Below are 10,647 nucleotides of genomic sequence, written 5' to 3'. Positions count from 1 at the left end.
GGTGAGACGGGTCAACTCTGCCGATATTCACAATAAAAAATAATACTCTTAACATAAAAATTAATATTTTTTCATGGATGACCTAAATAAGATCCGTCTCACAAAATACGACATGTGAGATATCTCACACAAGTTTTTAGCTTAAATATTTTGGTGTTCTTTCAAGGTAAAGTGATGCAAGACGTCAGTTGATATTTTGAAAAACTCTCGATTCCCAGCCTACAGTAAAAGTGATTAGAGAACCATTTGTTCCCAGAAGATAATATTCAGTTAGAGATCAAACAGGCAAAATATCTATATCATGCATAAGTTTTCTCCTTTCACTAATTTGGGCTTGAACTCTTTTCCAGAAGTTGATTGATATCAGTGAGAACATAGTTGATGTGGTGTATCTCTCTCTCAATCTTGGAAGTATGTATCTTCATCAGTTGTCAACTTATCTTGTCTGTGTGGGTAATTAGGAGAGTTAGGATCTGGCAGATATGGAACTGCATCTCATGGGAAATGGAGAGGAACAGATGTTGCCATCAAGAGAATTAAAAGGCCTGTTTTTTAGGAAAATCATTGGAGCAAGAGTAGTTGGTGGGTTATTTGTATATTTTCCTTCATCTGACGCTTTCCTGAGAGAAACCTTTTTAACACACGCGCAAGTGAAGTTATTTTTTTGTTGTGCCTTTGCAGATGAAAGACTTTTGGAGGGAAGCACAATTCTTGTCAAATCTTCACCATCCAAATGTTGTTGCCTTTGCCTTTTAGGGGGTGGTACCTGATGGAGCTGGGGGAACTTTGGCGACCGTGGCAGAATTCATGGCAATTTGATCACTTAAAAATGCTCCAATTAAGAAGATAAGTATGGATACTTTCCTTTCCTCCTTAATTCTGCACGATCTTGTTAATTATTTTGTGATTGACATTCTGAAGTCATACAACAGGGTACTCGATCATCGTAAAAAGCTTATGATTGCCATGGATACTGCATTTGGTATGGAGTACTTGCACTCAAAAAATATTGTCCATTTTGATCTGATATGTGACAATCTGTTGGTAAATCTGAGAGATCTTCAGAGACCTATAGGCAAATTTTTTTTTTATCAGTGATGTTGTGGACAAAATTTTGAACTGTATGTTAGCATTTTCCCTGGAAAGGTACTGACTGATATTGGGATGCCTCTGTTCATAAAACAATAAGATGTAAGACGTATTCAGTGATCGAGGGGAAAACTCGTTTAACCAATTGGGTTATTATTTTTGTTTACTTTTCCTAGTTTTGGTTGTTACTGAATCATAATCCGCCTTTTCAGATTCTGTATTCAGCAACTCAGAGGTTTGACAAGCTGCTTTTGATTGTTTTCACAAGAACAAAGTTTGCATTGCCTTTTGTGGAGTCATTATATGCAAATGAAATATTCATGATGGAAGATAATTAATTTTTTTGTTAGGATCTTTTTGGGAGCAAATAACTTACATGTAAGCTAAGAGTTCCTGGCGTAGTTTGTCCTTTTTTTTTCTTTTTTTGAGCATGGCATAGTTTGTTTATGTAGAACAGAAAATAAAATTCTTCCCTCTCTCATTTGTGTGCAGGACAGAATATCAATTATATGAAATGACATTTATGATATTTTTGGTTGCATATCCTTCAGATTTTCTCAAAGGGACTTTCTTCACCGGTAATATTCCTGATGATAAAACACAATACTCTTGTATCTGGTCCTTCCATGGATGGCACTCGAACTGTTGAATGGAAGCACCATCCGCGGGTATCTGAAAAGGTAAGGACAATTGTAAATATCTGCCAAGTTAGGTCTTACCAATATTGCTACTCAGTCACATCTGAAAGAATCAGATATAATTTGAGTTCAACAGGTTGATGTGTTTTCATTTGGCATATCACTGTGGGAGATTTTGACTGGGGAAGAACCTTACTCCAATATGCACTGTGGAGCAATAATTGGTAAGCCAACATCTTAATTGTGACTCAAGATCAATTTGTTTTATGAAATTTTGATGTTGATTGCTAAAATGATAACAATGCTGGAGCATATAAAAACAAGTACATGATAAGGTGCACAAGGTATTGAAAATGCTACTGAAATATGGCTTAAATTTGACCAGCTTCTAGTCAAATAATATGGAGCACATACTCTTCTTTTATCCTCCCAAGCCCCAACATTCATGGCATAGTTGGTAAAGCATTTGGATGACAACGTGGGCAACTTTGAGGGGGGCCAATGGGAGTGAAAACTAAATGAGAATCATCTCTGAGTGTTTATTGGTTGTAACTACATCCGAATTTACCCAAGGGATGAACCATAGGAGAAAGTCGTCCTCCCTTGGGATTTGTACCTATGTTAAACTCCCGCCCCCACTCCCTTTCCCGGGCCGCCAACAAAAGAGAGAAAAAAAAAAGAGCAACTCAGAATGGGACTAAATTAATTTTGTCCATAAATAAGTCTCGCCACATGTTTTCTAACAAAGATGTCAAATGAACCAGACTGTCAGCTTAATGGTGGGATGTGGGCCGGCCTCCTCAAACCGTCAAATTACACATAAAATTAGCTAGATCCACCCCGCTAACTAAAATAGGTGAGTTGAGTTACTAACTTCCCAACCCGCCAAAAAGGCGAGTCGGGACCTGTCAATCCAACTAGTTCATTTTGACATGTCTAGTTTCTAACATTCTCGAACAATACAAATTCGAATAAGATGGTACAAACTATAAATTTGGTTTGCGGACTTGATATGAACATGAACTTATTTTCTAATTATGCATCTAGTTGGAATCGTCAAGGATGCTCTACGAGCCCCAGTGCCAGAAAAGTGTGATCCCGATTGGCAGAAACTGATGGAGCAATGCTGGTCAGCTGACCCAGAATCCCGGCCTTCATTTACTGAGATGGCTAACAATTTAAGATCTATGTCTGCTGAACTTCAGGCCAAGGGGAACATGAACCCAGTTCGGCAGATGAAGCCCAATATCCCATCTCAAAAGAATACACTTTTTTCGGGTACAAAATACGTGGATATCTACTTGTTAGCCACCTTATGTTTCTCCAATTTGATTAGATTTACTGTGTTCTAAAACCGATAGTTCAGGTCGTGGAACCAACCATTCCAATTGCAATGGGAACCACTTGAATACGGTTTTGGTTCCTAATCTTCCGACCCTCGACGTTTTCGGTTCTGGTTTTACTTGATTTGAACTGGAATTTATTCGTTTAATTATTAACTAGCAAGTAACACGTGTGTTGCACGTGGTGAATAAACGTTGTAATGAGTAAGTGGACATAAAACAGTTATATTGAGTGAAATCGAAAGAACCATTTTCTATTGAATATTCATAATATGAAAAAGTGTTATCAAATTTTTTCTTGTATAATTTTTAGTTTTTGGGTATCTCTGTGTGGCTGTTTTGTCTAAGTTTCCTCATCATTTTGTTGAAATCATCTATTTTATGTGGTTTTATCATTTCTTTAGTATCTCAAATTAAAATTCAAAATGTTGATTTTATGTTATATAATAAATTATAATGAGCATAATATATAGAACGAATTGAACTGAAACAAATTTTGAAAAAAATATATATCTAAGCACTACGTACAAGGTATAATAACTTAAAAATCAACTCAATTATGGATTTTATAAATGCATAAATCATAATTTATATAAGTGAAGCACAATAATGACAAATAATTATTAATTTAAAATATTTGTGACTAACTCATCAAAATATTATCAAAACGAATGAAATAATAATATTTATAATGAAATATAACCTCTAATATTCAATTTAAATATTATTTAACCTCCTACAAAACTTTTTTACCTTTTGCTTTTAGAATTATATATCATAGATAAATTAATTTTCATATACATTAGTTAATGAATAAATTTTTAAAAAGTACATAATTTATATTTTTCATTAAGCCTTCAATTACGAGGTGATTAAATTCTTTAAAAAATATTTGCTTTTAAAATTTATTTCAATCGTTTTTAGACGGTTGAAAATTTTTCTCATGAACCACGTGAAAAGTGCGGAAGACAGTTCAATATTTCTGATGAAATTTTCAACCGATTGACAATCTAAATAACAAGATATAGTTCGAAATATAAAGACTTGTGAAAAGTAAAGACATGAGAATTTTATGGATGTTCGGAGAAAAATACTCATATGTCACCTCTTCTTCCTCTGCATGAAGGATTCTACTAAAAGACTTTAGCTTTACAAAACTTTTTGCAACAACCCACTCCAATCAGGACTTATCATACTGCCTGTTTTGGAGCTCTTAGTGATCACTTTACACTTGTGGATTTTTAGAACTCTCAGTTCACCAGACACCACTATTAATCAAATAACTCAAAAGATTATTGATGTAAGTAAACAATTTGTTTTAGTAGCACAAATTTGATCATTGAATGATCAGATAACTTTCTGTTGAGTGCGTGCTTGATGAGCGATACATATATGATCTTTGATTGCGCTCAAACTCTTTAAGTATGCAGACTTGAAGATAATCACACTGTTGAAAGCTTGATGATTATGTGGAGTAATTAGGCTACTAATTAATTATATATTAGGTGGAATAAATTAAAAGTTTTGATATTTCATTTTTATTATTACAACAATTAGAAATTCACATATATATGTTTATTGAATTCTTGGATTTGTATTGATAAGGACTTAAAAGACAAATGTTTTGGTTATATGTATAGATTAATATTAATAATTAATTAAAATCTATAAATTAATGAAGGGCTTAAAAGACAAATCACAATTCTAATGAGGACTTAAAAGACAAATGTTTTGGTTATAGGTACAGATTAATATTAATAATTAATTAAAATCTATAAATTAATGAAGGGCTTAAAAGACAAATCACAATTCTAAACAGATTGGCGGTAATAGAATAGAGTAATAGTCAAGAAAAAAATAACGGTATACCTCGTGAGATAATAATGCTAATTAAAGTTAATTATCTAATATAAAAATATTATAAACATTTAAATTCATAAAATTAAACAATTGAAATTGTATATTGAAGTTTGCGAATACACTATAAAACCTTCCATTTAAGATTAATTTATGATTTCGATTATCTTTCTATATGATTCCGATTATGGTATTTTTGGAAAGAATATGTCTATTGTGAGACGATCTCATGAATCTTTATCTGTGAGACGGGTAATGATATTCACAATAAAAAATAATACTGTTAGCATAAAAAGTAATAATTTTTTCATGGATGACCCAAATAAGATATATGTCTCACAAAATACGACCCGTGAGACCGCCTCACACAAAATTTTACCTTCAACGAAATAAGATAGAACACAACATCACCAACCAAAGTCAACATACAATGAATGTGTAGTTAAGTTCAAAGACCATGAAAAATAAATAATATTCAACAATAGAAATTTATTTATTTTAAAAAAAGAAAAGAAGCAAGAAAGAAAAGAAAAGGTACAAATATATATAGAGCTGAAAACACAAGTCATAAACAAGCCTTCTGCTTATTCTGCTCCCTACAATGAAAGAAGCCAACACTGCAACAAATCCAAGCAAATATTCCCTCAACTAGTTTTGTCCATCCCTAATGTTCTTGCTTTATGCTTAGGGGAATCTCAAACTCGGTTACACAGCTCATGCCCACGACGATCTCACCATCAACCTGCGGATCGTCAGAGATTAAAGAACAACGATATGGTTTGGTCAAAAACTACCTGTACTTTATTCAAGATATATTCTAATATATGTTTTACATGCAAAGAAAGAGAAATACCAGATCGATCAATCAGTAACTTCTGGTTGATCTTCATGGGACCGAGCACGTGTCAATCTCCTACGCCTTCTTGGGTTTGAAGGAGTGTCATCAACAGTATCTATGTTCAAATCCGGTATACCTTCTCTATTGTCTTCATCACGATCATCATCATTTTCTCGAATGCCTAATAAATTTTCACCCCATAGATAACGACGTCTTGAAAATGTTCCACCAGAACGACGGTGTCTATACAACATTCTTGACCTGCCACCTCTAAGCTCGGCTCCTGATTCCATCGAGCCAATCATATGAAACAAGAAGAATGTGCTTAACCACCGGCCTCCTTCACTGTCACCTCCACCATTATCCCTTTCACCAGAAAATCTATCACTGTTATCTAAAACATAATCACCAAGTACCATCGCACCGGGAATGGCTGATCGAATGGCACTGACGATATCGTCATGCTCTCTTTGGTGTTCAAGCCGACGCCATGCACTTTGTCTTGATGGGTCAACATCAGCTGGACGAACTGTTGGATGAACATTTCTAGCATGCCTACGTAGCTCTCCGTAGTTGCCAAAGAATGAGCACGATTCATGGGAGCAGCTTCGAGTCTTCAGGTTAAGGTATTTTCTTGCATTTTCCACAACTTTCCAGCCCAAAACATCTCCTCGGCATAAAGGGCATTTTAGGTTTGTCGTCTTCTCTGACTTCTCCATGTAGGTTTCATCAAGGTTAAGATTTTCCCATGATGTTGGATGTACATTTTCGAAATAAGGATTCACATTTTGGGAGCTATTTAGTCTTGATCCACCAGGTATGCCAACAAGGGTTGCAGAGTTGCCTGCAGTCAGAGAGACATCCACGTGATTCACACTGATGTCACTTGAAGTCATCGAGTCTTCATTAGAAGTAACAATAGAATCAACATGTCCTTCATGTTCCAAACTCGGTGCAGACAATTTATCAGGATTATCTTCTCCAAGTTTTTTAAATCGATCCAAGCAATTTGAATGCCTGTAACTGGTATCACAAATGAAGGAGCGACAGCCATTGCCGTGGGAGCTGCAAATGAGAGAAACAGCGTTGTGTGGGTGGTCCATGCATATTGGGCATAAAGCTTCATCCAATTCCTTGTTCAGAGCAGAGACATCTGCATCATTTGATATGCTTCTTTTTCTAGTAGCCATCTATTTGCACTGTGATATGTTGCTAATATTAAATTCATTCGTATAGTTGTTCTACATAAATGCTGATGCAAGAAAAGAAACCGAAGAAACTTTATTCTATACTTGACAGTAGAGATGGCAAAGACAATAAGATTAAAAACAAAATACAACTAAACAAAACATTCTCATTATCAAAGTTATTAAAGGCCACAAGTTCACATGAGGTATAAGCAGAAGGTGCACAAGTGTTCTCCAAGTATAAGCATGACCCTTGAGACAATGTGGGTGCCTTTCAAAATTAAGGGTTTAGGGTTAATGCGAGCTCCAAGAATTTCAGGTGCTTGCTTCACATTGAAGGAGCGCACTTCACTGAAGGGCTGTGCAAGCCAAGGAGCATAGCTGAACCATACCGCATGTTGAACCTTGGCACACCACTCGCAATCTATCTACTAACATCTCAACTTATGATGAAGATATATCAGTTCTACCAACTAGCTACTGAATATCAGTTTTAACCAACTTACCTGTGTTGATATAGAATCCAAGAAGTCTGCAGATAATAACAGAACTATTTATACACGGGTGCTCTTGCACTTACAGAGAAAAGATCTTAACTAATTCATCAAAGCAATCATATCTTCACCAATTTGAAACCGAAATGTTCATTGAAAGTTTAAACACCGTCTTAGAAAAACTTCCAACATGCACTATGACCGTACTACACAGGAAGGATTTTTTAAAGGATAAAACTCCTTAGTTTACACAAGGATCGATGGTGGAAAACTTAAATCTTTTCCACCCTTACTAAGAGGTTATCATAAGCAAAAGAAAATAATCAGAGAATAAAAGAATGGCTAAAAAGAAGTGGTGGCACCAAATCTTTCAACAAAAGCAAATTTATGAAGTCAAAACGAAAAAAAAAAGTTCTGCTTGAAACATTTTGCAGGCGAAGGCATAATATTGGGAAAGCAGCCAAAGGACTAACTCCAGAACATCACAAGTCACCATCACACCCCTGCCAATATCAGTAACAAACTCAAGGCACATGTTAACCTATGTTAAAAACTTCTCAACTAAAACTATGACAGCCAAATATCAGTTAAAGGTCCAAGTACAAAGATGATCCAATAATCATAAGCTTTCAGCAGATATAGATAGAGCCAAATCATCGATCACAATCTCTACCCAAAAAGAGTTCCACTTATATGTGGATTTACCTTGATATATGACGGAGAATAACTTACCACTTCTACTTATGCACCAGAGGACAGCTACTATCCCAAAAAACAATCAGCTGAGAGACGCAAGGATCAGAATGCTCCATTCCCCACCCTTAGGCGGCCAGATAAAGGTAGAAGAGGCATAATTTGAAGTATAAAACAATTTAAAGAGATGCAAAAATTGAACGTGTTAAGTTGACAACACTGACAAAACAAAGTAAGATAGTTTAATTTTCTGACGGTAAATGAACACGAAAAATTGTATTTTGGATCATAGACAATCAGAACACAGTATATCAGCCATTACATTTGTACTTACCGGTAAAATTGCACTGAAATTTCTCTTTTTTACTGGCAGCTTCAGTATTGTATAACACAGGATTGATTTTATCAAACGAAATATCAGTATCTTTAGTTGACTTTATAGCATATCAGATTGCAACTGGGCACGAGCATAAATCAATACAATTCAGAAATGAACAGGTGTAAAATCTTGAGGATTGAAAAGGCTTCAAATAAAGAATTATTGACTATTTCTTTGGCCACGGACACCAATGAGTCCCGCAACCTGCAGTTGTATTGTGGGACAATAAATGGTCATTTGCGAACAATCCAGCATCACATCAAACATAAAACAAGCAGAATATACAGAATAAATCCCCCAAATAAAAAAGCACGACACAAACCAGGATGCAAACATGAAAACACTAAACTTTACATAATTCAAAATACAAAACCAGCAAGTGTGGCGAGTACATCACAACAACATTAAAGCAACCCTTAGATCTGGATGAGCAATACTGCGTTGAAATCACATCAATACAGTTACAGGTCAAATTTGACAGTCCTAAAAGTTTGCCATCAATTTCCAAAAAAAAAAAATAAGCCTTTCCAAAATCCCCCAAAAGTTCAAGAACCCAGACATCAATTTTCAACCATCAATTATACCCTCTTGATCCTCACGTAAACCCACAAAGCTTAAAGATGGTAAAGATCCTCCCTTTATACAAGACACCCATCAATCAACAAAACCAGATAAATTAAACGACATATCACATAAACATAACATAGACACCAACCGATCAAACCAGAAACCATCTGATTAAAGTAATCAATAAAAGAATCCCCCCAATTAAAGATTTCAAGAAATTAAAGGTACGGAATTACAATTAGGAGAAATTAAGGCCCGTCTTTAGTCCTTTGATTGTTTGATTGAATTTTGCAGGGGTTAATTGAATTCACAAAATAATAAAAAAATTCGGTGGGAAAAAAAGAGTGTGTCCGCTGAAAACGGGTTGAAGAAACTGTAAGGTTTCGTGTGAGGTTTTCTCATTTCTGAAAATAATGGGACTTTTATGTAGAGGACAAGAGAGCACGGTGAAGGTAAAATTCATGGGGGTAATTTGCGATTTCAAATAATTTCAATCAAAAAAACAGAGTGATTATCGATTTTTTTTCATAAAAAATTTCGATTTTGTGTTTTTCAAACTCAGATTTTGCTTTAGTTTATGTTTAATTTAATCGAAATTCAAAAATTGACGGGATGCCGAATCATATTCAGATTCTACAAAAGTAATTCGTAACAATTTAGTACAAGAATTTTTGTTTTCAAACGTTACTCACTTTAAATTTTAAACATTTTTTTATAATCTATAAATTTAATCACTTCTTTAAAAATCATAATCTATTACAAACATTGTCTTACTTAGCTACCTAGGAGGAAAAAAATATCCGACTGGGACGCGAAAAAAACGAATACTTATAAAATCGAGTATATGACATTAGGGAATCCGGTGATCTTCAATGTTTTTAAATTGATGATATGGTTTGTGATCAAATATTCTTATACAGTATGCTTTTGACAATATATGATATACTATTTTTTATTTATATTGGTTTTGATGAATAGCGGAGAAATGACTTGATATTAGAAATTATGCTCAAGATTTTTATACAAGAAAGAAAATTAATGTATTATTAGATGTAGTGAATACGCTATTATATTGTCATTAATTAAATGAAATACAAGAGGTAAATTCTTTTTATAAAATTTAATGATTTTTTTTAGATTCAAAAGCTCGTAATATCACTGTAAATAATCGTCAATTATAAGTTTAAGCAACCAGAAGTAAATTCATTATTCATTCAAACAAACGAAGAAGGAGAGGACAAAGTAAAACGATCAATATGATGTGTTATTTTATTAGCCGATCTGCGATCATGAATAATCTCAGAAACCTTAGTTGTTTTCATGTTCTATATTATTTCTGCCGTACAATATCCAATATAGCCAAGATACTCCTGATTGTTGGTGACTGTCTGCTCCGCCAAAAGTAAATATGATGCAACTTGAACATCTAGAAAAAAATTCTCATAAAATAGTTTAATGTCTTCTCGAATTGCTAGGAGTTCACCCTGGACTACAGAAATTGGTTGATTAATTTGTTTCCCAGATGCCAATAATAGCCGGCCTCGAGTGTCAACATTTAATGA

General features: G+C 34.4%; 2 protein-coding genes across 6 annotated transcripts; one reads left to right on the top strand and one right to left on the bottom strand.

Moving 5' to 3' along the window:
• Nucleotides 1-245: 245 nt before the first annotated feature.
• On the top strand, nucleotides 246-3,355 carry LOC142541741 (RAF-like serine/threonine-protein kinase 24). 2 transcript variants are annotated; one of them, XM_075648206.1, is made up of 6 exons: nucleotides 246-582; nucleotides 682-850; nucleotides 933-982; nucleotides 1,641-1,769; nucleotides 1,864-1,951; nucleotides 2,775-3,355. In XM_075648206.1, the coding sequence occupies exons 4-6, from the start codon at nucleotides 1,680-1,682 to the stop codon at nucleotides 3,077-3,079; spliced, it is 483 nt and encodes a 160-aa protein (XP_075504321.1). In that variant the 5' UTR covers nucleotides 246-582; nucleotides 682-850; nucleotides 933-982; nucleotides 1,641-1,679; the 3' UTR covers nucleotides 3,080-3,355. The 2 variants fall into 2 exon arrangements, with proteins under 2 accessions (XP_075504321.1, XP_075504322.1); XM_075648207.1 differs by having other exon boundaries at nucleotides 933-1,769.
• Nucleotides 3,356-5,366: 2,011 nt separating this feature from the next.
• LOC142543640 (uncharacterized) lies at nucleotides 5,367-9,529 on the bottom strand. Of its 4 annotated transcripts, none has more exons than XM_075651015.1 (3): nucleotides 8,474-9,529; nucleotides 5,781-6,977; nucleotides 5,367-5,669 (listed from the first exon to the last, which is right to left on the bottom strand). In XM_075651015.1, the coding sequence occupies exon 2, from the start codon at nucleotides 6,953-6,955 to the stop codon at nucleotides 5,789-5,791; it is 1,167 nt and encodes a 388-aa protein (XP_075507130.1). In that variant the 5' UTR covers nucleotides 6,956-6,977; nucleotides 8,474-9,529; the 3' UTR covers nucleotides 5,367-5,669; nucleotides 5,781-5,788. The 4 variants fall into 4 exon arrangements, with proteins under 4 accessions (XP_075507130.1, XP_075507129.1, XP_075507128.1 ...); XM_075651014.1 differs by having other exon boundaries at nucleotides 5,781-6,964; XM_075651013.1 differs by having other exon boundaries at nucleotides 5,781-8,722; nucleotides 9,322-9,529.
• Between the last annotated feature and the right edge of the window lie 1,118 nt (nucleotides 9,530-10,647).

The sequence above is a fragment of the Primulina tabacum genome, chromosome 4 (assembly GCF_025594145.1).
Source record: "Primulina tabacum isolate GXHZ01 chromosome 4, ASM2559414v2, whole genome shotgun sequence".
In the NCBI taxonomy this organism is placed as follows: domain Eukaryota; kingdom Viridiplantae; phylum Streptophyta; class Magnoliopsida; order Lamiales; family Gesneriaceae; genus Primulina; species Primulina tabacum.
Note: the sequence above shows the minus strand (reverse complement) of the source record. Positions and strands in the feature narration are given on the sequence as shown.

Bases quoted from the DNA above. Each gene is read 5' to 3' on its own strand.
- LOC142541741 (XM_075648206.1), top strand. From the start codon at position 1,680: ATGATAAAACACAATACTCTTGTATCTGGTCCTTCCATGGATGGCACT. The intron at 1,770-1,863 runs GTAAGGACAATT...TGAGTTCAACAG, and splicing joins ATCCGCGGGTATCTGAAAAG to GTTGATGTGTTTTCATTTGG. The intron at 1,952-2,774 runs GTAAGCCAACAT...TTATGCATCTAG, and splicing joins GCACTGTGGAGCAATAATTG to TTGGAATCGTCAAGGATGCT.
- LOC142543640 (XM_075651012.1), bottom strand. From the start codon at position 6,955: ATGGCTACTAGAAAAAGAAGCATATCAAATGATGCAGATGTCTCTGCT.